The sequence below is a fragment of the Bufo bufo genome, chromosome 2 (genome assembly GCF_905171765.1).
Source record: "Bufo bufo chromosome 2, aBufBuf1.1, whole genome shotgun sequence".
NCBI lineage: Eukaryota > Metazoa > Chordata > Amphibia > Anura > Bufonidae > Bufo > Bufo bufo.
This window is the reverse complement of record NC_053390.1, coordinates 505284936-505312871: the sequence shown is the minus strand read 5'-3', so window position 1 is coordinate 505312871 and position 27936 is coordinate 505284936. Positions and strand designations below refer to the sequence as shown.

General features: G+C 46.9%; 1 protein-coding gene and 1 long non-coding RNA gene across 2 annotated transcripts; one reads left to right on the top strand and one right to left on the bottom strand.

The window, feature by feature from the left end:
- The first annotated feature begins 186 nt into the window (after nucleotides 1–186).
- Nucleotides 187–14676, top strand: LOC120989617. Its single transcript, XR_005776284.1, has 3 exons — nucleotides 187–436; nucleotides 4547–4552; nucleotides 14666–14676. It is a non-coding gene; the product is annotated as an uncharacterized LOC120989617 (long non-coding RNA).
- On the bottom strand, nucleotides 940–27936 carry LSM7 (LSM7 homolog, U6 small nuclear RNA and mRNA degradation associated). The gene is made up of 4 exons (XM_040417834.1): nucleotides 27845–27936; nucleotides 23128–23218; nucleotides 6159–6230; nucleotides 940–1738 (listed from the first exon to the last, which is right to left on the bottom strand). Exons 1-4 carry the CDS (start codon nucleotides 27848–27850, stop codon nucleotides 1596–1598), a joined length of 312 nt encoding a protein of 103 aa, XP_040273768.1. The 5' UTR covers nucleotides 27851–27936; the 3' UTR covers nucleotides 940–1595.

Here is a 27936-nt window from a genome sequence, read left to right as displayed (position 1 = left end):
TGCAGTGGTGAGCAGGTGTAATTCATATGGCACGGCTTCTTCCATTCAAATGTATAGGAAGGAGCTGTTCCCTAGAAGTGAATGGGCTGGCGTAGTTGTAATTACATCTGCTCACCACTGTGGTTGCGACAGCGAGCAGGTAAACAATGAAGGGAAGGCAGTGCTCGCACGGAGCACAGCCTTCTCTTTAAACAGCTGATCGGTGGGGGTGCCAGGAGTCAGCCCCCACTAATCTGATATTGATTACTTATCTTGTGGATAGGTCATCAATATAAATAAAGCAGACAACCCCTTTAAAAGAGAAATGCTAAGGTATGGAGCCTCCATATTTCCTGATGTAACATATGCTACTGATTAGGGATACAATGGCATTAGTCAGCACTAGTTTTATAGTTGCCATTTAGAATCTTCATCCTCTGTACTACTCTACACAAATGTTTAAAGGGGTTCTCCAGGAATTAATAAAAATTACCCAAAACAGCATTAAAGAGGACCTTTCACCAGAAGAAAGTATCTAAACTAACTATACAGACGTGTAGAGCGGCGCCCAGGGATCCCCCTGCACTTACTGTTATCCCCGGGCGCCGCTCCGTTCTCCGGTTATAGCCTCCGGTATGTTCGTAGTTAGGCTCCACCCAGGGGAACCTGCCGCGGTCTCCTTCTCCTATGCTGTAGCGCTGGCCAATCGCAGCGTTCAGCTCATAGCCTGGCTATGAGCTGAGAGCTGCGATTGGCCAGCGCTACAGCATAGGAGAAAGAGACCCTTAAGCAAAATTAGGTGAATCGACCCTTAAGCAAACTTTTTTCTTGAAAAGGTGAGAGGTGGTCTAATACCTATATAGAATTACAGTAATCGTAATTCCGTACTGATTACAGGTATCATGTTACTTGGAAGTACACAGATCTTCTGACAGAGTACTGATGCAAGGATACTACAGGTAAAGATTGTCAGATCTCCATATCAATAGACATAAATGCAACATAATACAACATAATCAAAGTAGAAAATTAATGAGAATAGTAAAATTCTGGAAAATACTAAACTAAGGGTCTGCTAGATTTGTCTCATAATGGTGGTTACCAGCGGCGCCTGAAAGACCCTAGACTTGAGGTCTCATTTTGACGCATACAGCACTATGAACTATCAAAAACAACACTCTGAGTGGCACCTCCAACGAAGACCTAAATGTAGCCTTATGTGGACTTTCAGAATTAGGTCAAAATCTTATTATATAAGTGAAAGAAATGACAGTTTAATGAAATGGGCGCACAATTTGCTGCAGGTGATGGGACTTGAGAACCTAACAGTATGTATTTATTTCCAGGGATTAGAAGAGTTATACTTTTAATACACAAAATTGAAGCATTAGACAAAAGGAGTAGAAGAAATAAAAGACGAAATCCCTCATAATAAAACATGACAATTGACCAAAAGAAAAGTATTTCTCTTTTAGAGCAAGTCCTGACTTGCTTAAAACGGCGGTTTCTGACATCACAAAAGAAATGAGATTAATTAAAAAAGAAAGTTCTTCAACTTGAAGTATGGCGCATCCCAATGGAATCTCTGGTTATTCGGCTACTGTAAAAAAAAATTATTATCCATCTTGTTGCTGAATGAAAGGGTTTGGAATGGACTCCATTCCATCCTGTGGGCAGATAAGAACCACAGATGTCCCTCTACAAACAACAAGTCCAAGCTGCCGCGTGTCCTCTGTTAACTTGTACTGATCATCTGGATCTGTTGAGGAAAAAACAGAAGTAGATTAAAGTCATTTACTTCCTGATGCTTCTGTGCTCTGTACAGAGATCATCACCGTTCACATCAGTCCCTATCCCCAATGTGAAAGAAGTCAATTAAAGGACATCTGTCAACAGATTGGTACCTATGACACTGGCTGACCTGTTACATGTGTACTTGGCAGTTGAAGGCATCTGTGTTTGTCCCCTGTTCATATGTGCCCAAATTGCTGAGAAAGATGATGTCTTAATATATGCAAATGAGCCTCTAGGTCGCAACGGGGGCCATGCCATTACACCTAGAGCCTCTGCTCTCTCTGCAACTGCCGCACCCTCCACACATTGATTGACAAGGTCAGGTGGTGAAAACATAACGCCTGCCTGGCCCTGTCCATCAGAACTGGAGCCATGACCCTGGATCTATAGGTAAGTAACACTGCTATTTTTTTACCATTGCCCATTTTGTATTGAGCCAAATGACCACTTTAATCCATTTGTCCACTAATTTAAAATTGCAAGCCTGTCCTCAGGATAAGCCATCGCTTTATTATTGGCGGGAGTCCATTACCACTTCTCCCCCTACCTCCAGATCTTTATTTCTCTTTAAATTTTTTTTTTTTTTTATCCTTTTATTAAAGGGGTTGAAACTTTCTGGTTATTGTTGACCGATGTGTATGTAAGATGATTATATGACACTAATAAAACCTTTGTTCAGTGCTCCAGACTAAAACATAATATCAAGGAGCCATTGGCTCCTAGGCTGAAAATTTTTGGAGCCAAATGAAATGTTTAGTCGCATACAATTATGGTATAATAAAAAACAAACAACAAAAAAAAAATGTGTCTTACCTTGTGTAGTTGCCCATTTGTCTCTCCTTTTGATTCATTCTTCTAACCCCATTAATCTTGAGGCTCACGGTACTTCATTACACCCCCTCACTGTTTCTCCATTAAAGCCCCCACCTACTCTCATCCCCATAGCTACTGTAGTGTTCCCAAAAAAATAAAATTAAAAAAAGCTGGGATGCTTAGGAGCATGAGGTTTCCTAGGCTACAGCCCACACAGTTAAAGGGGTTGTGCACTAATTTCTATGAACTCTCAGACATGCAGATTCGCATTGCTGATCATGCTTCCTTGATCCCTAGGTGCTGCTCATTCTCTTCCAGGCCTCCGCTGCTTGTCTTGGGTTTCTCCATGAAAACTTTTATCTTGATACCGCTGCAGCCAATCACTGGCCACAGTGGAGATCTGCTCCCCTTGCATCGCATGACTTTTTAACATAATGCAAGGGAAGCAGTGGTCAGTTATTGGCTGTAACGGCGTCAAACAGGACGTTTTCATGAAGGGACTCAAGACAAGCAATGGTGGCTGTGGAGCAAAGAGCCAGGACCCAGCACTGGAGATCAGGCAAGTATGATCACCAACAAAAGTCCTGCCAGTCTCAGAAATTAGTGTATACAAACCCTTTAAGGAGTTAATTCTTTTAAGGGCGTTTCAAACCTATATTCTTCTTAATGTGACACAGAATGGGGTTTAAATAAACTATCCCCACTGCACTACTTAAAACAGGGGTGCTCACCCCTCCAGCTGTTGTAAAACTACAACTTCCACCCTGCCCTGATGTAGGCTGATAGCTGTAGGCTGTCCAGGCATTATGGGAGTTATAGTTTTGCAACAGCTGGAGGACCGCAGGTTGGGCACCCCTGACTTAAGAGAGTCGCCAGCAACCAGTGACCACATCAGCAGGCATCACGTGTTGACGGAACCAGCATGACAGTGGGCTGGGGACACAGCTTCTTTTTTTTTTTTTTACACATTAAAAAAAAATATATAATAGCAGATAGCTCTAATCTAATTATTATCCTACCTTATAGGGCAGCCCCCACTGATGCCATGGCACTTTTTCTTCTCTACAGAACCCCCCGTTCGTCCTCCGTTGGCCCCGTATATTTTGGCGCCTTATATTATAATGAGGCGACTCGGTTATACTAGGCGGAGACTTGTATTTTCCCTGGGAGTGGTTATCTTCTCCCTGGCTGTGAGTGCATCCAATCACAGCGCCCCGCTCTTAGCCAGGGAGAATGAGCTCAAGTTCTCGCGATTCTTATTATTATTATGTCAGTGTTATCCAGTACACTCCGGCGTATAAGACGACTGGGCGTATAAGACGACCCCCAACTTTTCCAGTTAAAATATAGGGTTTGGGGTATACTCGCAGTATAAGACTACCCCTCCAACGCTATTTACTTTGGCATTAAGATCTGCAGGTAATTGTTGTGCAATTTTCGTCTTTTGCCTCAGTACCATATTATGCCTTTCCAAGAATCTAGTACACCAGGATACAGTGGCCTTAAATCTGTTGCTGTAATCTGGGTTATTTTTTGGCCCACTGAAGTGCAAACAAACTTATTTTATTTTGTGTCACTACATAACCGTTTTGGCGATGCTCATTCAACATGTCTGCTACATGTTTTTCGAGTTCTGGCCAATGTGGGGTGCCTCTTCTTAATGCACACTTACCCCTTGGCATACTCTTTAATGCTTTTTCATTTGCTTTCCAGTCCCGAGAACACCCGGCGTATAAGACGACCCCCGACTTTTAAAGAGATTTTCATGTGTTAAAAAGTAGTCTTATACGCAGGAATATACAGTACATAGCATCATAAATCAATATAATGCTATGCGACCCGGTTAGTGCTACATAGGTGAGGACGGGGGATCCCGCCGACATACTGTGGTGTGAAGCCAGCACAGCCGGTGCTCTAACAGGGTTTACCGATCTCTGGCTTCTCCCTGTCATCTCATGAGGGCCCAGTCCTATAAAACACACTAATAAATCTGCATGCCTAGTGTTCTCAGCCGCGGACTGTGCGGGAGCTCTGTGCGTCCCTAGTTGACATGTCTCCAGAAGCTCACTTCCACCAGCAGCTCAGCTCCACAGCACAGACTCAAACTTGCCAGACTGCAGGAGCCCAAGATGCAGAACCTCAAGCCATGCCCACCCTCTATGCCGGGTAGTGTGAGGGGCGGATCTTCACCCAGCAGACGTCTGCAGCGTGTGTCTGCTGGGTGAAAGCCTTTTTTTTCTTAAAGCAGCAGAGCAGAGGAGAGTCTAGGCGCAAATGGCAACAAGACTACAAAGTCTTGTCGCCATTTTACAATTCTATGTCGCATTGGCGACCATTTTGGTCGCCATCTGAGCCCTATTGTTGATATTCTGCACCATTTTCTAGATTTCATATGTACCCTTGTTAGCCATGTCTTTTGGGCTGTCCACACAGAAGTCTTGTCCATAAAATGGCCGCTGATGGAGGGTCATGTGACCAGGCAAAATCACCTCCATGTAATGTATTCTTCATTCAAACACAATGGGGGTTATTTACTAACAGAAATATGTATATATTAATAGTATTTTTGGCGCAATCTGCGACTTTTCCCTGCTCACGCCGGATCTACAGAAGTGGGGAGTCTCATTCAAAATTTTCTATGCCTTTAGGCAAAGGGAACTGGCTATATTTTGTAGTGGCAGTGGATCCGCTTAAGAGGCCAGCACCTCTACATAACTTCAGCGGATCCCATGGCAGCACAGGGCCTTATTAAGACTGGAGTGTAAAATGCCGGCCTAAATAAATGACCCCCACTGTACCTGCACAAAACTCTCAACAGAACAAGTGCACATGGCAGATGCAGTGTATTTGAATAGAGGAGACATCACATGGAGGCGATCTGTCTGGTCACATGACCCTCCATCAACAGCCATTTTAAGGAAAAAAGACTTGTGTGGACAGCACAGAAGACTTGGCAAACAAGGAGGCATGCCTTATAAAATATAGAAAATGGAGCAGAATTTCTACTAATGAGGCTACATTAGTAGTTTCCATATAATCATCTTACAAACACATTAGTCAACAATAAGCAGAAAGTCGCCAATCCCTTTAAGCCCCCTTGGAAACCTTTGATATGAGATTGTCAGATCTCTTGTCCCTCACACTACCATGAATTTATATTGCAGGGATTTGCACAGGTTGCGCACTTTTTTTCTATGACGGCCAGCGATAGCCAAGTACAGTAAAGAATGAATGGAGAAGCAGCACACGTTCCCAACCTGCCATTCCATTCACTCAAGGAAACAGGGCCCCCGCTCTCCTAATTGCTGGGGGTTCCAGTAGTTGGATCCCCACCGATCAGATGCTTATTTCATATACTCTGGATTTGGGATAGGTTAATATTGTGATACAACCCATTTAACTACAATTTGGTTATCCTGGGATATTAAAGAGGATCTGTCATTGGATCACAGGGCAGCAGAGCATACAAATGGCACCATCCACTGAAAGCAGCTTTTGTCACGTCTACAACCCAAGCTATAAACACTTCAAGCGACAGCATAGTCAGATGCACTTAAATAGTTAGCGCTTACCTCTCATATACTCTATGGTTCCATCCAATACAAGATTCAACAGAGGATCAAATCCTTTCAAGACTCCACTGGCTGTGAAAGCAAAAATGTATTTGATAAGTTTAAATATCACAGCAGAGGTGAACAAACCCACGGAACTCTGTGCAAAGTGTGCAGAGCCCAAGATCTACGACCAATTACAGCACAGCTCTGTATATGGGTGTCCGAATATGGCGGAGCAAATTTATTTTTTCAAGAAAAATTATATAAATGTGGTACTGCTGTCATTGTAGTAACTCACAAAATAAAGTTAACATCAGCTTTACCGCAGAGTGAACCCTGTAAAAACCAAACACATAAAACAATGGTGGTATTGTGTTTTTCCCACTAATTACATCACATTTACAGCTTTATTTTCCAGCTTCCCACTATGGTGTCATTACAAAGTACAACTCGTCCCACAAAAAAAAAAAAAACCAGTCCTTCATTTGGTTAGGGTACTGTCACACAAGCGTTTTTTGTTTTCCGGTAATGAGTTCCGTCACAGGAGCTCAATACCGGAAAAGAACTGATCAGTTTTATCCTAATGCATTCTGAATGGAGAGCAATCCGTTCAGGATGCATCAGTTCAGTCCCTCTTACGTTTTTTGGCCGGAGAAAATACTGCAGCATGCTGCAGTTTAGAGTTGTTGCGATACCAAATTTTTGATTCGGTTTCGATACCATAAAAAAGTATTGCAATACTCGATACCACGCGAAAAAATAAACCAAAAAAGCCACGTGCATTCCGCATTTTAAATGGCGAATCGCGCAGTTTTTATTTATTTTTTTTGTTCCGGCGTTCACCGCATAGATTTTTTAAAATATTTTAATAGTTTGGACTTTTATGATGCGGCGATATGTGATGTTTATTTATTGTTTATACATTTTATATGTGAAATTGGGAAAGGGGGTGATTCATACTTAATATTTTGGTGTTTTTTTTAAAAACTTTTTTTACACTTTTTATTTAATAACTATTTCCCCCCTTAGGGGCCAGAACCTGGGATTTTTTTCATCCCTTGTCCTATTCACCCTGATAGATCTCTATTAGGGTGAATAGGACTTCACACTGTCCCTGCTGCCCTGTGCACACAGAATCAGGGATGTTACCATGGCAGCCAGGGCTTCAGTAGGGTCCTGGCTGCCATGGTAACTGATCGGAGCCCCAGGCTTAGGCCTAGTTCACACAATCGTTTTTTTTTGCAAGTGTACGGGCCGTTTTTTTGTGTTCCGTATACGGAACCATTCATTTCAATGGCTCCGCATTAAAAACGTAATGTGTTCCGTAAGCATTCCGTTTCCGTATTTCCGTTCAAAGATAAAACATGTCCTATTATTGAGCGCAAATCACGTTCCGTGGCTCCATTCAAGTCAATGGGTCCGCAAAAAAAAAAAAACGGAACCCATACGGAAATGCATCCGTATGTCTTCCGTATCCGTTCCTGCGGAACCATCTATTGAAAATGTTATGCCCAGCCCAATTTTTCCTATGTAATTACTGTATATGCCATACTGAAAAACGGAACGGAAAAACAGAACGGAAACGGAAACACAACGGAACTCAAAAACGGAACAACGGATCACAAAAAACTATAAAAGGGGCAGGGTGGCGGCAATGTGATTCTGCTGCCGGCACCCGCCTCCTGTATTATGTGTTAAAGTCTGGACCCATATAAAGTAGTCTTTAAGTATTAGGCTACACAGAGTGGCGCCCAGAGATGTCCCTGCACTTATTATTATTCCTGGGCGCCGCTCCGTTCGCCCGCTGTGCCCCATTACTGTCTCCTCTCCTGCTCCATATGCCAATTACTATCGGAGCAAAGGGGAGGAGACCTCAGCTTCTCTAGTGGGCGTTCAATCGCAGCGCAGGGAGAAGGGACAGAGCTACAGCCAGGGAGAAGGACCGCCCACTAGAGAAGCTGATGTCTCCTCCCCATTGCTCCGATACTAATTAGCATATGGAGCAGGACTGCAGAAGACTGTAATGGGGCACAGCGGGTGAACGGAGCGGCGCCCAGGAATAATAGTAAGTGCAGGGACATTTCTGGGCGCCGCTCTGTGTAGGAAAGGTCCTATCATTGGTGGCGCAGTGCGCCCGCCCATCTCTCCTCATTGGTGGCAGCAGCACAGGGGGAGGGAGAGACTGCTTCCTTCTCCCCTGTGCTGCTGAGGGAACATGAGCGCGCCGACAGCAGCACGCTCATATTCAGAGATACTAGACTGCGCAGCAGCGCAGCCCAGTATCGAAAAAATGGAAATCCCGGTATCGTATCGATACTGGGACAAAAGTATAGATTGGGTATCGAAATTTCGATACCCGCAAAAACCCTGCTGCAGTTTTCTCTCCGGCCAAAAATCCTGAACACTTGCCAGAATGCCGGATCCGGCATTGATTTCCATTGAAGTGTATTAGTGCCGGATACGTCATTAAGTGTTCTAGCAAAATGGTTCCGGTCTTACGGTCTGCGGATCTGGTATTTCAATGCATTTGTCAGACGGATCCGCCTGACAAATGCCATCCGTTTGTGTCCGGATTGCCGGATCCGGCAGGCAGTTCCTGCGACGGAACTGTCTGCCGGAATCCTCTGCCACAAGTGTGAAGGTATCCTTATGTGAACAGTAAAAAAAGAAAGTTACAGCGCTTGGAAGGCAGGGAGTAAGAAAAATTAAAAAAATGGCTGCTTCAGGAAGGTGTTAATCTGGAGCTGAAACAGCATCATGCTTTTATATTTCTATTCCACAAATGTTCACAACCACACATTTCAGCCACTAGAGGCCAGCCTAACTAGTTTTTGTGGATGTCCATCTATACGAGACATGTACCATAGTCAGGAATCGGGTATATGTTTCAGGGGTGTGGAAATAAAAATAAAAAAAATACTTGTCGAAGGACTAATGCGGGGGCTCGATCTACTTGTCCCGACACAAAAAATAATTTTAAATCAAAACCATATTTCAATGCACCACCACGCTTCCTTATGCAGGGAGGTGGCTGGCTTGTGTTCCAGTCTTTGTGGTATGAAATGACTAAGTTTAGTCCTCGTTCACACCAGATGATTCTGTCCAGAATTCACTACATTGCGGCCAGCTTACTATGTTGTGGGGCATGAGGGGGCGTGACAATCCATTGAAGTGAATGGCACCGTAGCCACAGCCGCAGGTGATCGGATGCACGGGATCGCAAGGCACAATTATGCCTGAGGTCCGGTTAAAATGCTGCTTGCAGCATTTTGTTTGGACTGGTCCGCATAATGTGCCTTGCGATCCTGTGCAGCCGATCGCATGGTTACGGTGCCAATCACTTCAACAGACCACTACACCCCCTCCTGCCCCACAATATAGTTAGTCGGCGGCAATGCGGTGCAGTGCATTCTGGACAGAATCAGACCGAAACGCACTGCCTGGTGTGAACGAGGCCTTAATGTGATCACAGCTCCCGGTCAGAGGTCGGGTGCCGGGAATGTTTCTACGTATTAAAATCATTGGTGGGCAGTGCGCTTCACCCCTTCATTGGTGGCTGCGGCAGTTCCGATCGTTACCATGGCAGCCAGGACGCTAATGAAGTCCTGTCTGCCATGGTTAGTTACTCAGCAGCATTATACTTACATGCGCTGTGGCCACCCGGCGCTCCTTCTTGTAACTCACAGGTCTGTGCGGTGCATTGCTATAAGCATAAGCAATGCGCCGCACAGACCTGTGAGTTACAAGAAGAAGGAGCGCCGGGCGGCCACAGTGCATGTAAGTATAATGCTGCTGAGTAACTAACCATGGCAGTAGGGATGCAACGATTAATCAACGTTATCGATAATATTCGATAACGGGATTCGTTGTCAACGAATCCCGTTATCGAATAATCGGCCGATTCGTTGCTATGTGGGCGGTCAGGTGCTATGCCTGCGGGCCCTTGAACTTTAAACACTGCATCTTTATTACCTTACAATGAAGCTCCAGTAACAGGCAGAGCGGGCTGCGGCGTAACATCACTTATTCACGTGACGCGTATGCTCCGCCTGCTTCATTAATAAAGTGGGCGGAGCAGGCGCGTCACGTGAGTAAGTGACGTTACGCCGCCGCCTGCTCTGCCTGTTACTGGAGCTTAATTTTAAGGTAATAAAGATGCAGTGATTTAAAGTAAAAGTTACTGCCGGTTAAGGAATACTGCTGTGAGCGGCGGGGCCGGCGCTGTTATGGGAAGGGGGATCTGTGGATGGCACAGTTATGGGAAGGGGGATCTGTGGATGGCACAGTTATGGGAAGGGGGATCTGTGGATGGCACAGTTATGGGAAGGGGGATCTGTGGATGGCACAGTTATGGGAAGGGGGATCTGTGGATGGCACAGTTATGGGAAGGGGGATCTGTGGATGGCACAGTTATGGGAAGGGGGATCTGTGGATGGCACAGTTATGGGAAGGGGGATCTGTGGATGGCACAGTTATGGGAAGGGGGATCTGTGGATGGCACAGTTATGGGAAGGGGGATCTGTGGATGGCACAGTTATGGGAAGGGGGATCTGTGGATGGCACAGTTATGGGAAGGGGGATCTGTGGATGGCACAGTTATGGGAAGGGGGATCTGTGGATGGCACAGTTATGGGAAGGGGGATCTGTGGATGGCACAGTTATGGGAAGGGGGATCTGTGGATGGCACAGTTATGGGAAGGGGGATCTGTGGATGGCACAGTTATGGGAAGGGGGATCTGTGGATGGCACAGTTATGGGAAGGGGGATCTGTGGATGGCACAGTTATGGGAAGGGGGATCTGTGGATGGCACAGTTATGGGAAGGGGGATCTGTGGATGGCACAGTTATGGGAAGGGGGATCTGTGGATGGCACAGTTATGGGAAGGGGGATCTGTGGATGGCACAGTTATGGGAAGGGGGATCTGTGGATGGCACAGTTATGGGAAGGGGGATCTGTGGATGGCACAGTTATGGGAAGGGGGATCTGTGGATGGCACAGTTATGGGAAGGGGGATCTGTGGATGGCACAGTTATGGGAAGGGGGATCTGTGGATGGCACAGTTATGGGAAGGGGGATCTGTGGATGGCACAGTTATGGGAAGGGGGATCTGTGGATGGCACAGTTATGGGAAGGGGGATCTGTGGATGGCACAGTTATGGGAAGGGGGATCTGTGGATGGCACAGTTATGGGAAGGGGGATCTGTGGATGGCACAGTTATGGGAAGGGGGATCTGTGGATGGCACAGTTATGGGAAGGGGGATCTGTGGATGGCACAGTTATGGGAAGGGGGATCTGTGGATGGCACAGTTATGGGAAGGGGGATCTGTGGATGGCACAGTTATGGGAAGGGGGATCTGTGGATGGCACAGTTATGGGAAGGGGGATCTGTGGATGGCACAGTTATGGGAAGGGGGATCTGTGGATGGCACAGTTATGGGAAGGGGGATCTGTGGATGGCACAGTTATGGGAAGGGGGATCTGTGGATGGCACAGTTATGGGAAGGGGGATCTGTGGATGGCACAGTTATGGGAAGGGGGATCTGTGGATGGCACAGTTATGGGAAGGGGGATCTGTGGATGGCACAGTTATGGGAAGGGGGATCTGTGGATGGCACAGTTATGGGAAGGGGGATCTGTGGATGGCACAGTTATGGGAAGGGGGATCTGTGGATGGCACAGTTATGGGAAGGGGGATCTGTGGATGGCACAGTTATGGGAAGGGGGATCTGTGGATGGCACAGTTATGGGAAGGGGGATCTGTGGATGGCACAGTTATGGGAAGGGGGATCTGTGGATGGCACAGTTATGGGAAGGGGGATCTGTGGATGGCACAGTTATGGGAAGGGGGATCTGTGGATGGCACAGTTATGGGAAGGGGGATCTGTGGATGGCACAGTTATGGGAAGGGGGATCTGTGGATGGCACAGTTATGGGAAGGGGGATCTGTGGATGGCACAGTTATGGGAAGGGGGATCTGTGGATGGCACAGTTATGGGAAGGGGGATCTGTGGATGGCACAGTTATGGGAAGGGGGATCTGTGGATGGCACAGTTATGGGAAGGGGGATCTGTGGATGGCACAGTTATGGGAAGGGGGATCTGTGGATGGCACAGTTATGGGAAGGGGGATCTGTGGATGGCACAGTTATGGGAAGGGGGATCTGTGGATGGCACAGTTATGGGAAGGGGGATCTGTGGATGGCACAGTTATGGGAAGGGGGATCTGTGGATGGCACAGTTATGGGAAGGGGGATCTGTGGATGGCACAGTTATGGGAAGGGGGATCTGTGGATGGCACAGTTATGGGAAGGGGGATCTGTGGATGGCACAGTTATGGGAAGGGGGATCTGTGGATGGCACAGTTATGGGAAGGGGGATCTGTGGATGGCACAGTTATGGGAAGGGGGATCTGTGGATGGCACAGTTATGGGAAGGGGGATCTGTGGATGGCACAGTTATGGGAAGGGGGATCTGTGGATGGCACAGTTATGGGAAGGGGGATCTGTGGATGGCACAGTTATGGGAAGGGGGATCTGTGGATGGTACTGTTATGGGAAGGGGGATCTGTGGATCACCATGGGAACGCCTCTCCACGCCCAGCTAGTCGCCGATACACTCAGCCCTGCTACTTGCCCACAGAAGGGCTAAGCTACTGAACAAACTACCTGCCCGGCGCCCGGAACTGCATGTCCCGGGCGATAGGATTTCCACACCCCTGTGTTTTAACTCAAGGCTTATTTTTAATTATTTTATATAAGGAATCCAAATTACCTCTATATCTCAAAGGACCACCACTTACGTATCCCTAATTTAAACCCTCAACCATCACTTGGTGCACAACTCAGGGGACAGAAGTGCATTTTTTAACCCTTTAGTGACATAATTTTAGCCCTAATTTTATGGCATTCACTGTATGGTATAAATAACATGATAACGTTATGATGTTGCCAAAGTTATATATTTTTTTAGATTTTTATCTCCTCAATGCAACTTGTCAGTTCACCCACTGTCACCTCTTTCCTTCTCCAGGCTCCAGATCACAGCCAGCTGAAGAGGGGAGGGGCTTCTTTAACTCTTCATATCTCTGGCTTGGTAACAGCTATAGATATGGGACTGGTCTGGTTAGAAAACAGTCTAAGCTGCAAAACAAGACCAGAAAGGCAGCATTATCTCCTCTACATCGTGAGATATAGCTGTTAGAAATCAGGCCAGGAGTGAAAGCATCTGAAACCTGTTTTCACTTTTAGCTTCTATCACCCCTGATTGATTTTTTTGGCCTAGTTTTAACACCTAGGCCAGTGATGGGTAACCTCTGGCACTCCAGCTGTGGTGAAACTACAACTCCCAGCATTCTGCAATCATTTATGAGTTCTGTGAACAGCCAAGCAAGTGTACATCTTGGGAGTCGTAGTTTTACCGCAGGTTGGAGTGCCGAAGGTTAGTTATCACAGGCTTAGACTGTCAGCTTTCAAACAAGACCAGTCCCATATCTCAAGTCCCTCTCCCTGCTGCCTGAACTGCTCATCAAGAGATTGACAAACATGTATACATTAAGACCTGTGTACAGAATTAAATAGCATGGTGGCTCAGTGGTTAGCACTGGTGCCTTGCAGCACTTGGGTCCTAGGTTCGAATCCGACCAAGGACAACATCTGCATGGAGTTTGTATGTTCTCCTCATGTTTGCATGGGTTTCCTCCGGGTACTCCGGTTTCCCCCCACACTCCAAAGACATTCTGATAGGGAACTTAGATTGTTAGCCCCGTTGTCCTCATACGTCACTGCTATAAAGGTGCATAAAAGAAAAAACAATAATTACTCTTACCAGTTATTGTTTTTCTTGAAACCCATGACGGCACTTATGCGACTAGGACCTCCAATCCAGGACAGGAAGCCTGAAGAGATAAAATGGCTCACACCCCCACCACACCTCAGTGATTCTAATAAATAGACCTCCGGATGCGTGCCAACCACCAAGAACAAGAAGGTTGAAAACAGAAACCAACACACAAAGTGGTAAAGAAGAGAACCAATCTGGTAAGAGCTCCAAGTAGCAGCTCTGCATATCTGGGCCAGAGACGCATCTGCTCTCTCCGCCCAACAGGCCGCCACAGATCTGGTGGAATGAGCCCCGAACAAGGAGTCAGGCTAAGGGAAGAATAAGCCAGGGAAATATAATTCTTTACCCATCTAGCAATAACACTAGTAGAGACTTTGTGCCCTCTAGCTTTACCCAAAAACTGAATAAGGAGATTCTCATCTATTCTCCATGAAGGGGAGTCTAGATAAAATACTAAACACCTTCTGACATCCAGGCAATGGAATCTTTCTTCCAACATATTGGTTGGATTTGGACAGAAGAATCACATCCTGACTTCTATGAAAATCGGAGACCACCTTAGGCTGAAATGATGGAAGCGGTCTAATAATCACCTTGTCCTCTAAAATGGTAGAAAAGGGAGGAAAGGCAGAGAAAGCCTGAATTTCAGAAAACCAGTCTAGCAGATGTTATAGCTAAAAGGAAGGCCATTTTGAAAGTAAGCATTTTAATAGAAATCTCAGTTAATGGTTCAAAATTTTTTGTGACAGGGCCGAAAGGACAGTATTCAAATCCCAGGAGGGAGACAAGGGTCTTGCATTCTTGATGCTGCCGACAAGAATCTTTTAATCCATGGATGATCTGCTAATATGTAATCAAAGAAATAACTTAAGCAGCTACCTGGACTTTCAATGTAGATGCTTTAAGTTTCCTGTCTAGCCCTGCTTGCAAAAATTCTAGGATCTTTGGTATTTCAGGAGACTTAAAGGGGTCCTAAGGAGGCTGAAAAAACATTCTAAACTTTGTTATATTTTCTTGAGGTAACCACCTTTCTACTCTTCAGCATAGTGGAGTCTACTTTGGCGGATAATCCCCTTCTAGACCAAACTTCCCTTTCAAAATCCACACCGAAAGATGGAGAATTTCTGGGTTGGGATGGACTAGCGGACCCTGGTAAAGAAGATGCTCCTTTAACAGAAGGGTCCACAGAGGCTCTACTGTCATCCTTAGCAGACTGGAGTACCAGGACCTCTTTGGCCACATTGGAGCTATCAGGATAACCGAGGCCCCCTCTCTTTCTATTTTCTTCAATACCTGGGGAATAAGGAAAAATAGAGGGAAGGCATACCCTAACTCCTGGCTCCAGTCCTATGCTAACCAGTCTATTGATAACGGTCCGTCCAAATGGTTGAGGGAGAAGAACCTCTCTAATTTTCTGTTGGCTCTTGAGGCAAAAAAGGTCCACTGTGGGAAGACCGTACCTCTGGACTATTTGCAAAAAATTTCTTTGTTTAGACACCATCCTCCATGTTTTCAGGAGACTCGACTTAGGAAGTCTGCTATGACATTCTCCTTCAGATGTACTGCTGACAGAAAAAGACTTCTCTCCTCTGCTATATAAAAGATCTTCTGGCATAGAAGTAAACGGAAGGGACTCTCATTCCCCTTGACGGTTTATGTAGGCCACTGTTGTAGAATTGTCGGAATAGAAGACAATTTTCCTGTGTTTTACCTCTGGTATAGCCAACTTCAGTGCCATCTCTACTGCCTTTAACTCCTTGAAATTGGAGGATGCTTTCCTCATGTTCAAGTCCCATCTACCCTGCCAGCACCTGTTCTGGGAGTGGGCCCCCCAACCCCAAGGGATGGTGTCTGTGGTAATTATAGTTGGGTTTACAAATGTCCATGGAACCCCTGCGGATAGATTCTCTGGAATTGTCCACCACAACAGGTAGAGTCTTGTCTTTGAAGAAAGTGGGAAACTCTGATCTAAGGAATAAGGGGAGCCGTCCCATGATTTTAGAATGTTTGCATAAAGCTCTCTGGAGTGGATCTGTGCATAAGGTACTGCTGGAATCGCTGATGTCATCTGCCCGAGAGCCGCCATTGCTTCCCTGAAAGTACACTGGTAAGAAAGACTGACCATACTTGTTCCCTGATCGACTCCTTCCTTGGAAGCGGAAGAAAACTTCTTTGCAGACGGGAGTCCAACTGAATTCCTAAGAAAATGCAAACTTGAGAAGGAATCAGGTATGATTTTTTCCAATTTATTTTCCATCCTAGATTTTGCAAAGTGGAGCAGAGGAATTTTATATCTTTTCTAGTCTCTCTTTTGATTGAGAGACTATTAAAAAATCGTCCAAATAGGGCACTAACGCAATTCCAGACAGTCTTACAAAAGCCGCTACTTCTGCTACTACTTTGGTAAAGACTCTGGAAGCCTGAGAAACCCCAAAGGGCAGCGCTCTGTATTGGAGATGCAGTAACTCTCCCTGGACCAAGTCTGCTGTTCTTAAAAACTTTTGGGAGGAAGCATAGATTGGAACATGGAAATATGCATCCTCTAAATCCAAGCTTGCCATCCAGCAATCCTGGAAGAGGAGATTCACAGTTAATTTTATCGTCTACATATGAAATTTTTTGTAGACCAGAGATTTGTTTCATTTTTGTAGGTTTAAAATCACTCTTAATGTTCCATTGGGTTTCTTCACCAAGAATACAGGGGAATAAAACCCTTTGACCCTCTCTGTTTCGATAACCAGGCAAACTACCCCTTTGTCCAAGAGGGAGTAAACTTGTAACTCCAAAGCATTTCTTCTTTCTGGATTTTTGGGACAAGTTGTCTGGGAAAAAAAAAATCTGGTCTATTAGAAAGGAATTCCAGCCGGAATCCGTTTTCTATCACAGTTAGGGCATACGCACACGAACGTATTTTTTTGGCAGAACCATTCACTTTAATGGGTCCACAAAAAAACTGAAGGTACTCTGTGTGCATTCAGTTTCCGTATGTCCGTTCCGCAAAAAAATAGAATATGTCCTATTATTGTCGGCATTACGGACAAGGATAGTACTGTTCTATGAAGGGCCAGCTATTCCGTTCCGCAAATTACGGAATGCACATGGATGTCATCAGTATTTTTTGCGGATCTGTTTTTTTCGGACCACAAAACACATACTGTCGTGTGCATGAGCCCTTAGGATCAATTTGTTCTGAGAAATGGACTCCAGCCTGGGAGAAACTGAGACAGTCTTCCCCCCCTACCTGAGAACTGGTGTCATTGTTGTTTGTCCTTTGGTCTATTGTCTTGGGGCTTGAACACAAAAAAAAAAAAAAAAAAAAAAAAAAAAGATCTTTTAGGAAATTTCTCCCCGTCTCTCCTGTCACCCTGCCTACTCCTTTGTCTTTTAAAACAGGCCTGGGATTTACGAGAAAAAAAAAAAGACGTTTTCTGAGGAATCGGGAAACCCCTCTTATCTGAGGCCCTCTAGGATGTCATCAAGCGAGGAACCAAACAACCTAGAACCCTCACATGGAAGAGAGCAAAGTCTAGACTTAGAACCCTGATCCCCCTTCCATGATTTAAGCCAGATAGCCCATCTAGCTGCGTTAGACATGGCAGCTGCTGTGGCAGAAAAGCGGATCGCATCAGTAGAAGCGTCCGCCAGGAAGTCTGCGGCTTTAGAAAATGTAGGATGGGAAGATAGTAATTCCTCTCTAGGTATTTTGTCCTTAATATGAGCTTCCAGCTGATCTAACCATAGCCTTAAGGACCTGGAGACCCAAGAGGCAGCAATGGCCGGCCTAAGACTTGTTGAAGCAGACTCCCAAGCACGTCTAACATAAATGTCTGCTTTTATCTAACTGATCTCCTAAGCAGCCTAAGTCTTCAAATGGTAGAGCAGATTTTTTGGCTATTTTATCTACCGGGGCATCTACCGTGGGGGCTCTGTCCCAGACACCCGCTACCGACTCCTCAAATGGATATTTTCTTTTAACAGAGTTAGGAATGAAAAATTTCCAATCAGGATTTTTCCATTCTTTTCTGATAAGGGCTTCCATATTTTTATAAACGGAGAAAACTCTGACTTTTAGGGCCGAGACCCTCAAAAACCTGGTCAGCAATAGATTTAGGTTGTTTTACATCTTTAATTGCATGGTGGCTTTAACAGCTTTAAGTAAAGGCTCGGTATCTTCTGGTGGAAAAAGAGCCCTCACCGCTGAATCCTCATCTGAAGAGAAGAAATCAACTGAGGGCCTCGAGGGTTCCAGGGGGTCGGCGCGTCCTGCATCACCTGGTTCCGACATACTGATGGAAAACCAGATCCTGCACAGCACTGTTTGCACACAAGGCTGACTGCCTTCTCCTGCTGCCAATTTATCAAACGCGCCTCGGCTCCTTTTAACCCCTAGGCCCAAAAATGCCTAACCCAAAGCATGAGGATGCCCACATCTCTTCTAGCCCAGCACTCAGAAATTACATCAATGAGCCAGAAGGGGACATACCGCAAGAGAAGCGCCCGCCACCATCTTGGAAGCGGGACGCCAGGCACCCTGCTGCAATGGACCGGGAGCCACCTGAACACGGTCACAGCGGCTACCCAATGAGGCTTGGGAGGAGGCAGGAAGAAGATCAGGCTCGGGCAGCAGCTCCCAAGGAGACTGATGCCGCCAGGAATAGGTCTCTTTACGGCAAGCATGTCAAACTCAAAGGCTAACATGGGCCAAAAAAACAAAATTTAAGTTTATGTGGGCCGCATCAAAAAAAAGAAAAAATAAATCGTACATTTTCATAGAACAACATTGTTGTTTCATGACTGCTGACCCCCAACATCCCGTTGCCCAATAACACAAGTGAGACCTATATATATATATATATATATATATATATATATATATATATATATATATATATATTAGGGGTGCACCGAAATTCCGGCAGCCGAAAATATCGGCCGAAAATGCACCTAATCCACTTCGGCCGATATTGTTACATATCGGCCGAAAATATGGGGTGTGGGATTTGTCACCCACCATCTGCGGGCGGGCGGTTTACTTTGTCACTGCATCTTTATTTTACCTTACAGTCGTGACGCTCCAGTAACTAACAACTCTGCAGGCAGAGCGGAGGCCGGCGTAACGTCACTTACTCACGTGACGCGCCTGCTCCGCCTCCTTCATTCATAAAGTGGGCGGAGCAGGTGCGTCACGTGAGTAAGTGACGTTACGCCGCCCTCCGCTCTGCCAGCAGAGTTGTTACTGGAGCATCACGATTGTAAGGTAAAATAAAGATGCAGTGATTAGTCTGCTGTGAGCAGCAGGGCCGGGGCTGTTATGGGTAGGGGGATCGGTCTATGGCACTGCTATGGGGAGGGGGGATCTGTGCACTGTTATGGGGAAAGGGATCTGTGCACTGTTATGGGGAAAGGGATCTGTGCACTGTTATGGGGAAAGGGATCTGTGCACTGTTATGGGGAAAGGGATCTGTGCACTGTTATGGGGAAAGGGATCTGTGCACTGTTATGCCCATAACAGTGCACATATCCCCTCTCCATAACAGCGCCACCCACAGATCCCCCTCTCCATAACAGCGCCACCCACAGATCCCCCTCTCCATAACAGCGCCACCCACAGATCCCCCTCTCCATAACAGCGCCACCCACAGATCCCCCTCTCCATAACAGCGCCACCCACAGATCCCCCTCTCCATAACAGCGCCACCCACAGATCCCCCTCTCCATAACAGCGCCACCCACAGATCCCCCTCTCCATAACAGCGCCACCCACAGATCCCCCTCTCCATAACAGCGCCACCCACAGATCCCCCTCTCCATAACAGCGCCACCCACAGATCCCCCTCTCCATAACAGCGCCACCCACAGATCCCCCTCTCCATAACAGCGCCACCCACAGATCCCCCTCTCCATAACAGCGCCACCCACAGATCCCCCTCTCCATAACAGCGCCACCCACAGATCCCCCTCTCCATAACAGCGCCACCCACAGATCCCCCTCTCCATAACAGCGCCACCCACAGATCCCCCTCTCCATAACAGCGCCACCCACAGATCCCCCTCTCCATAACAGCGCCACCCACAGATCCCCCTCTCCATAACAGCGCCACCCACAGATCCCCCTCTCCATAACAGCGCCACCCACAGATCCCCCTCTCCATAACAGCGCCACCCACAGATCCCCCTCTCCATAACAGCGCCACCCACAGATCCCCCTCTCCATAACAGCGCCACCCACAGATCCCCCTCTCCATAACAGCGCCACCCACAGATCCCCCTCTCCATAACAGCGCCACCCACAGATCCCCCTCTCCATAACAGCGCCACCCACAGATCCCCCTCTCCATAACAGCGCCACCCACAGATCCCCCTCTCCATAACAGCGCCACCCACAGATCCCCCTCTCCATAACAGCGCCACCCACAGATCCCCCTCTCCATAACAGCGCCACCCACAGATCCCCCTCTCCATAACAGCGCCACCCACAGATCCCCCTCTCCATAACAGCGCCACCCACAGATCCCCCTCTCCATAACAGCGCCACCCACAGATCCCCCTCTCCATAACAGCGCCACCCACAGATCCCCCTCTCCATAACAGCGCCACCCACAGATCCCCCTCTCCATAACAGCGCCACCCACAGATCCCCCTCTCCATAACAGCGCCACCCACAGATCCCCCTCTCCATAACAGCGCCACCCACAGATCCCCCTCTCCATAACAGCGCCACCCACAGATCCCCCTCTCCATAACAGCGCCACCCACAGATCCCCCTCTCCATAACAGCGCCACCCACAGATCCCCCTCTCCATAACAGCGCCACCCACAGATCCCCCTCTCCATAACAGCGCCACCCACAGATCCCCCTCTCCATAACAGCGCCACCCACAGATCCCCCTCTCCATAACAGCGCCACCCACAGATCCCCCTCTCCATAACAGCGCCACCCACAGATCCTCCTCTCCATAACAGCGCCACCCACAGATGAATTTCATTCATGAAAAATAATTATTAATAAAATCATTAAAAAAAAAGTATTTTAAAAGTATTTGGGCAAAAAGGCAGTTTCGGTTTTCGGTCAAGGGCATCCTGAATTTTCGGTTTCGGACCAGAATTTTCATTTCGGTGCACCCCTAATATATATACATATGTACATATATACATACAAATATTAAACTTCACTATAAGACGCACCTAGGTTTTTGAGGAGGAAAATAAGAAAAAAATATTTTTAACCAAAAGTTGTGCTTTTGGTGGGCTTTGAATTAATGGTGGTCTGTGCATGACACTATTATGGGGGACCTGTGGATGGCGCACTGTCATGTGGGGGACCTGTGGATGGCACTGTTATGGGGGGGACCTGTGGATGGCACTGTTATGGGGGACCTGTGGATGGCACTGTTATGGGGGACCTGTGGATGGCACTGTTATGGGGGACCTGTGGATGGCACTGTTATGGGGGACCTGTGGATGGCACTGTTATGGGGGACCTGTGGATGGCACTGTTATGGGGGACCTGTGGATGGCACTGTTATGGGGGACCTGTGGATGGCACTGTTATGGGGGACCTGTGGATGGCACTGTTATGGGGGACCTGTGGATGGCACTGTTATGGGGGACCTGTGGATGGCACTGTTATGGGGGACCTGTGGATGGCACTGTTATGGGGGACCTGTGGATGGCACTGTTATGGGGGACCTGTGGATGGCACTGTTATGGGGGACCTGTGGATGGCACTGTTATGGGGGACCTGTGGATGGCACTGTTATGGGGGACCTGTGGATGGCACTGTTATGGGGGACCTGTGGATGGCACTGTTATGGGGGACCTGTGGATTGCACTGTTATGGGGGACCTGTGGATTGCACTGTTATGGGGGATCTGTGGATTGCACTGTTATGGGGGATCTGTGGATTGCACTGTTATGGGGGATCTGTGGATTGCACTGTAATGGGGGATCTGTGGATGGCGCTGTTATGGGGGATCTGTGGATGGTGCTGTTATGGGGGATCTGTGGATGGCGCTGTTATGGGGGATCTGTGGATGGTGCTGTTATGGGGGATCTGTGGATGGCACTGTTATGGGGATCTGTGGATGGTATTGCTATGGGGTGGGATATCTGTGGATGGAACTGTTATGGGGTGGGGGATCTGTGGATGGTGCTGTTATGGGGGATCTGTGGATGGCATTGTTATGAGGTGGGGGATCTGTGGATGGAACTGCTATGGGGTGGGATATCTGTGGATGGCATTGTTATGAAGTGGGGGGATCTGTGGATGGAACTGTTATGGGGGGGGATCTGTGGATGACACTGCTATATGTCATCCACAGATCCCCCTCATAACAGTGTCCCCCAATACACCGGCCCTCTGCTCGCCGAAGTATTTATAAACGTGAATCTTTATCCTGTTATTAAGTTGAACTAACGCTGCGCTCTCCCATGTTCCCCTGTATCCCCACAGCACTTACGAACACGCTTCCATAGCAGGCAGAGCGGACGGCACCAGTAACGTCACTCACTGACGTCGCGCGTCTGCTCCGCCTGCTTCATTCATAAAGTGGGCGGAGCAGGCGCTCGACGTCAGTGAGTGATGTTACTGCTGCCGTCCGCTCTGCCTGCTATTGAAGCTTAAGTAAGTGCTATGGGGATACAGGGGAACATGGGAGAGGGCAGCGTTAGTTCAACATAATAACAGGATAAGGATTCACGTTTATAAATACTTTGGTGAGCGGCGGGGCCCGGTGTAAGAGTACAGTGACTGCACCGGGCCCCGCCCCTAGTTACGGACTCCAGCCCCTCCTCTCTCCCGGCTCATACATCGCAGTCTGCGATGCTGCATCTTTGCCGGGCCGCAAAGATATTCATTGCGGGCCGCATGTTTAACACCCATGCTTTACGGTATAGTAGACCTGGACCTCCCCAGCCTTCCGAGGTGAGAACTAAAGCAACGGTAGGAGCCAGAGCTCCTCAGGTACCTTCTATCCGGAGGACAGGAAACCTGAACTGAGGTGTGGTGGGGGTGTGAACCATTTTATCTCTTCAGGTTTCCTGTCCTGGATGTGAGGTCCTAGTCGCATGTGTGCAGTCATGGGTGAGGGGAAAAAATAACAACGAATTATCTCTGTAAACTGAATAAATAAGATATGCAGACAATACCTTCTCTACCACCTTGGAATTTCACGCGAATAGTCTTGTCAATGTATTTGGAGAGGTCAAGGATACTTTCCTTTTTCTTCTTTTCCTTGTCCTTATTAAAAAAAAAAAAAAACACATCAGGAAATAATCTCATCAAGATATACTTTGACATTAACTCAAACTAGGTTATAATCCAGAGCTTCACCAAAGGTTCAAACGTACAAAGGATATTTCTGCGATTTAAAAACCCAGTTTTTAAATAAAATGATTACTACGGAAAATCTCTTTAACCGCATCAGTGCTGCAATCAAACAAGAACTGGTTGCAAGGTGCAATCTTGTCAACCCTCTTGTAAATGTCTATTGGGGCATGCTTTTAGTATGTTCTAAGAAAAAAAAAAGAAAGTACAAATTATCCCTAAGGCCTCATGTACACGACAGTATCTGTATTGCGGTCTGCAAACCATGGATCCACAATATGGATAGCTTTTGTGAGATTTCCGCATTTTCCTCTCTCCCATCAATAGAAATGGCTATTCTCATTCACTATGCAAACCAGAACACGACATGTTCTATAATTTGCAGAACAGATTTCCGTTTTTTCACTGACGTGCTGTCTGCATTTTCAACGGACAGCATACGTACCCATCGATTTAAATGGGTCTGTTCACATTTCAGTATTCTTACTGACAGTGTGTCAGTAAAACAATCACGGAGATATGCACTACTTTGATCCGTAATGTGGACAAAGCACGCCCATAGAAGTGTATGGGTCCGTGAAAATCACAGACACATCATGGCTAGAATCCGTGGTGCGTCCGTTTTTCACTGAAGACTGATAGGAGATTCTTTGGAAATTCTTTGGAAATACTTCAGCTGAGCAACATCCGTGAATTACGGATGACACACAGACCAACCACGGATAAAACACATGCGCTTTTTTCACGGAGGTGTCACTGACACGGAAATGTGGATGAAGCCTGATATCCATGTGCAGTATGTTTTTTTTGAGAACCCATAGAAATGAATGGGTCCATGTGCGGTCCACAAAAAATACAAACGGTGTGCATGATGTCTGAGTAAGAGTCCCGACACTTCCAGGGATCAGACAGCAACTAGGGCCTACAAATATATGTAACCCCTTCACCTCCAGGGATGTACTTATTAACCACTCTTCACTACTGTAGATCACTAGGATTGCACCCAGTAATCCTTTCACTACCTTAGACCACCAAGGATGCACCAATTAACCCCAGCCGAAAGTTGCTGTTTGAAGGGGTAGCGGCACTCGTGGGAGCACTGCTTCCTTTCAAAACTACCTGTGGTCCTTTGCGGGAGCGCAATTACAACACTTTGTCCCACTCACGGTTCAGTGTCTGCACAGGAATCCTTGGTCGTGTGACGGATCTTGCAGGGAAGATTGCTGTGTAGCTTCAGTTATAAACAAGGTTGGAGGAAAGGGGGTATTCTCCCCTTCTGAATTTATGGCATATTCACTGCTTGCTTGGATCTTTCCATATACCATAAACTTTAACCCTTTCCCTGCCAAGTACATATTTCCTTGCTTCTAATGGCTCGATCTCAGGCTGTATAGCAGCTAGCCAAACAGCCCAAGTATTTGGCCATTTTCAGATGGGAGTAATACGGGTTCATCAGAACCCACGTTATGGGGTGTATATATCGAGTTCTGATGAACCTCAAAAGGGTCATGCATTGGATTCATAATGTGAGAGCAATAAAGCATCTGCTGCATTCCTGCGCAAGATTTCAGTGCCAGGCATCCTAACAGTAAGGCTACCTTCACATGACTGTATTCACACGACAAAAAATATAGAGCAGAAGAATAGGTATTTTCTACATAGCGCTGGCCCTGTGCGTTACACGGACGGTATCTGCAATTTGTGGACCGCAAAACACGGCACGGTCGTGTGAATGTACCCTAAACAGGAGAAGCTATGCGATGCTGGTGAAGATGTGCATGTAGACCTAGGGCTAAATGGCATGTATGAACTCCGCATACGATTAACTTTTATTTCAGTCTGTGTGTTGTGTTTAACTTTCTGCTTGGGTCCCACTTTTTGCCACAAATATGAATTTTTATGAAAAAATTGTATTTTAACTCAAAATTGTATAAAAGGTATCTAACGTACCGAGTGGCATTTTGACAATGTGCCGGGTGCCTGCTTTCAGAAAATATATAGTATTGGGGGTTTAGTATGATTTTTTTGTAGGGGTGCACCGAAATTCCGGCGGCCGAAAATGGGCCTAATCCATTTCGGCCGATATTGGTACATATCGGCAGAAAATATGGGGTTTGGGATTTGTGGGATTTGTCACCCGCGCCGGGCGGGCGGTTTACTTTAAGTCACTGCATCTTTATTTTACCTTACAATCGTGACGCTCCAGTAACAACACTGCAGGCAGAGCGGAGGGCGGCGTAACGTCACTTACTCACGTGACGCGCCTGCTCCGCCTCCTTCATTCATAAAGTGGGCGGAGCAGGTGCGTCACGTGAGTAAGTGACGTTACGCCGCCCTCCGCTCTGCCTGCAGAGTTGTTACTGGAGCGTCACGATTGTAAGGTAAAATAAAGATGCAGTGAGTGATGCTGTGAGCAGCAGGGCCGGGGCTGTTATGGGTAGGGGGATCGGTCTATGGCGCTGTTATGGAGAGGGGGATCGGTCTATGGCGCTGTTATGGGTAGGGGGATCGGTCTATGGCGCTGTTATGGGTGGGGGGATCGGTCTATGGCGCTGTTATGGGAGGGGGGGAATGGTCTATGGCGCTGTTATGGGTAGGGGGATCGGTCTATGGCGCTGTTATGGGTAGGGGGATCGGTCTATGGCACTGCTATGGGGAGGGGGGATCTGTGCACTGTTATGGGGAAAGGGATCTGTGCACTGTTATGGGGAAAGGGATCTGTGCACTGTTATGGGGAAAGGGATCTGTGGACTGTTATGGGGAAAGGGATCTGTGCACTGTTATGGGAAAGGGATCTGTGCACTGCTATGGGGAGGGGAGATCTGTGCACTGTTATGGGGAAAGGGATCTGTGCACTGTTATGCCCACCCACAGATGAATTTCATTCATGAAAAATAATTATTAATAAAATCATTAAAAAAAAAAAAAGTATTTTAAAAGTATTTGGGCAAAAAGGCAGTTTCGGTTTTCGGTCAAGGGCATCCTGAATTTTCGGTTTCGGACCAGAATTTTCATTTCGGTGCACCCCTATTTTTTTGTATTTAGTAATTTAGGTTTTATGTGTGTGTGTATATATATACACACAAAAAAGAAGATTATCCTGGCTACCAGACGTGAAAAAAAGTCCAATAATCCCCAGCAACAAAATGGTTAATGGAGAGGGACACAAGTGCATCCCCTTCTACATTTGAAGGTTAGGGGGAATGTGTTGGCATGGAATTGAAAATTGGACCCCAGTCCTCCCAACAGGTGGAGGTCTGACAGGACCCGCTCCTATTAGGGTACTTTCACACTAGTGTTTTTCTTTTCCGGCGCTGAGTTCCGTCACAGGGGCTCTATACCGGAAAAGAACTGATCAGGCATATCCCCATGCATTCTGAATGGAGAGAAATCCGTTCAGGATGTCTTCAGTTCAGTCTTTTTGACTGATCAGGCAAAAGAGAAAACCTTAGCATGCTACGGTTTTATCTCCGGCAAAAAAAACAAGACTTGCCTGAATGCCGGATCCGTCCTTCCGGTCTGCGCAGACTGGTAAAAATGTGAAAAAAGATACAAGACGGATCTGTCTGTCCACATGACAAGCGGAGAGACGAATCCGTTCTTGCAATGCATTTATGAGACGGATCCGCATCCGGATGCGTCTGACAAATGCTTTCAGTCACATCCAGATTGGCGGATCCGGCGGGCAGTTCCGACGACGGAACTGCCCGCCGGATCACACTGCCGCAAGTGTGAAAGTAGCCTTAGGCACTTATGCCATATCCTTAGGGCTCACTCCCACTTTGATCAGCAGAATGATGGACACCATTAATGGGGTCAGTCAAGAGCCGCTGGCTATGTGTATACTAGAGGAGCAGCACAGATGATGACTGTGCATGCGCTGCCACACTTCCGGGCACCCAGTAGTGCAGCGGTGCCTGCCCAAACGACATCTGCGCCAATTGTGGACCCAAAAGTGTAGTGGCTCATGCACAGTCAGCCTCTGCACTTGTGCTGCTACTTGGCACAACAGCGCAGGCACGAGATTGTCAGGGTCAGACAAGATGTCTCCGTGTCAATCTAAGGGGAGGGGGAGACTCTTGTGCAGTAGGAAGTCTGTATGATACTAATCCATTCGCTCATCTCTAGAACACAGCCCTAGTCATAAGGGGACATTTCTCAAAACTGGCTTAGTTGCAGTAGGAACCAATCAGATTCCAGCTTTCATTTTTCAGAGCACTTTACAAAATTAAAGCATCAATCTGATTGGCTGCTATGGGCAACTAAGCCAATTCTACTTAGCACCAGTTTCGGTAAATGTCCTCCGTTATCACTAAACTCTGGCTGCTCTCACCTCGGATTTTCTAACACATGAGAAGAAACTATGTAAACTGCATCTCCATGGTCTTTCCATGACACGCTGACAGACAATGCTGCCGGCCATGCACCCCGTTCTCACAAGTCTGAGGTGCTATTATCAGTGACGCCATGTCTACAATCCCCTGTAAATGAAACGTTAAACTCTCTCCTCGGTGACTTTCCACAGCGTTTAACACTCACCGCCATCTCTCCGCGCCTCTTTCTCCGGTAGACGCTAGAATGGAGTTGTTAGACGGAGGTTTGTGACGTCACTGGTCACATGCTCCTTCGTG

Coding starts and splice junctions, on each gene's coding strand:
- LSM7 (XM_040417834.1), bottom strand. Junction 6,231..23,127: donor ATTCCAAGGTGGTAGAGAAG/GTATTGTCTGCA, acceptor TTGCTTTCACAG/CCAGTGGAGTCTTGAAAGGA. Junction 1,739..6,158: donor AACCATAGAGTATATGAGAG/GTAAGCGCTAAC, acceptor TTTCCTCAACAG/ATCCAGATGATCAGTACAAG.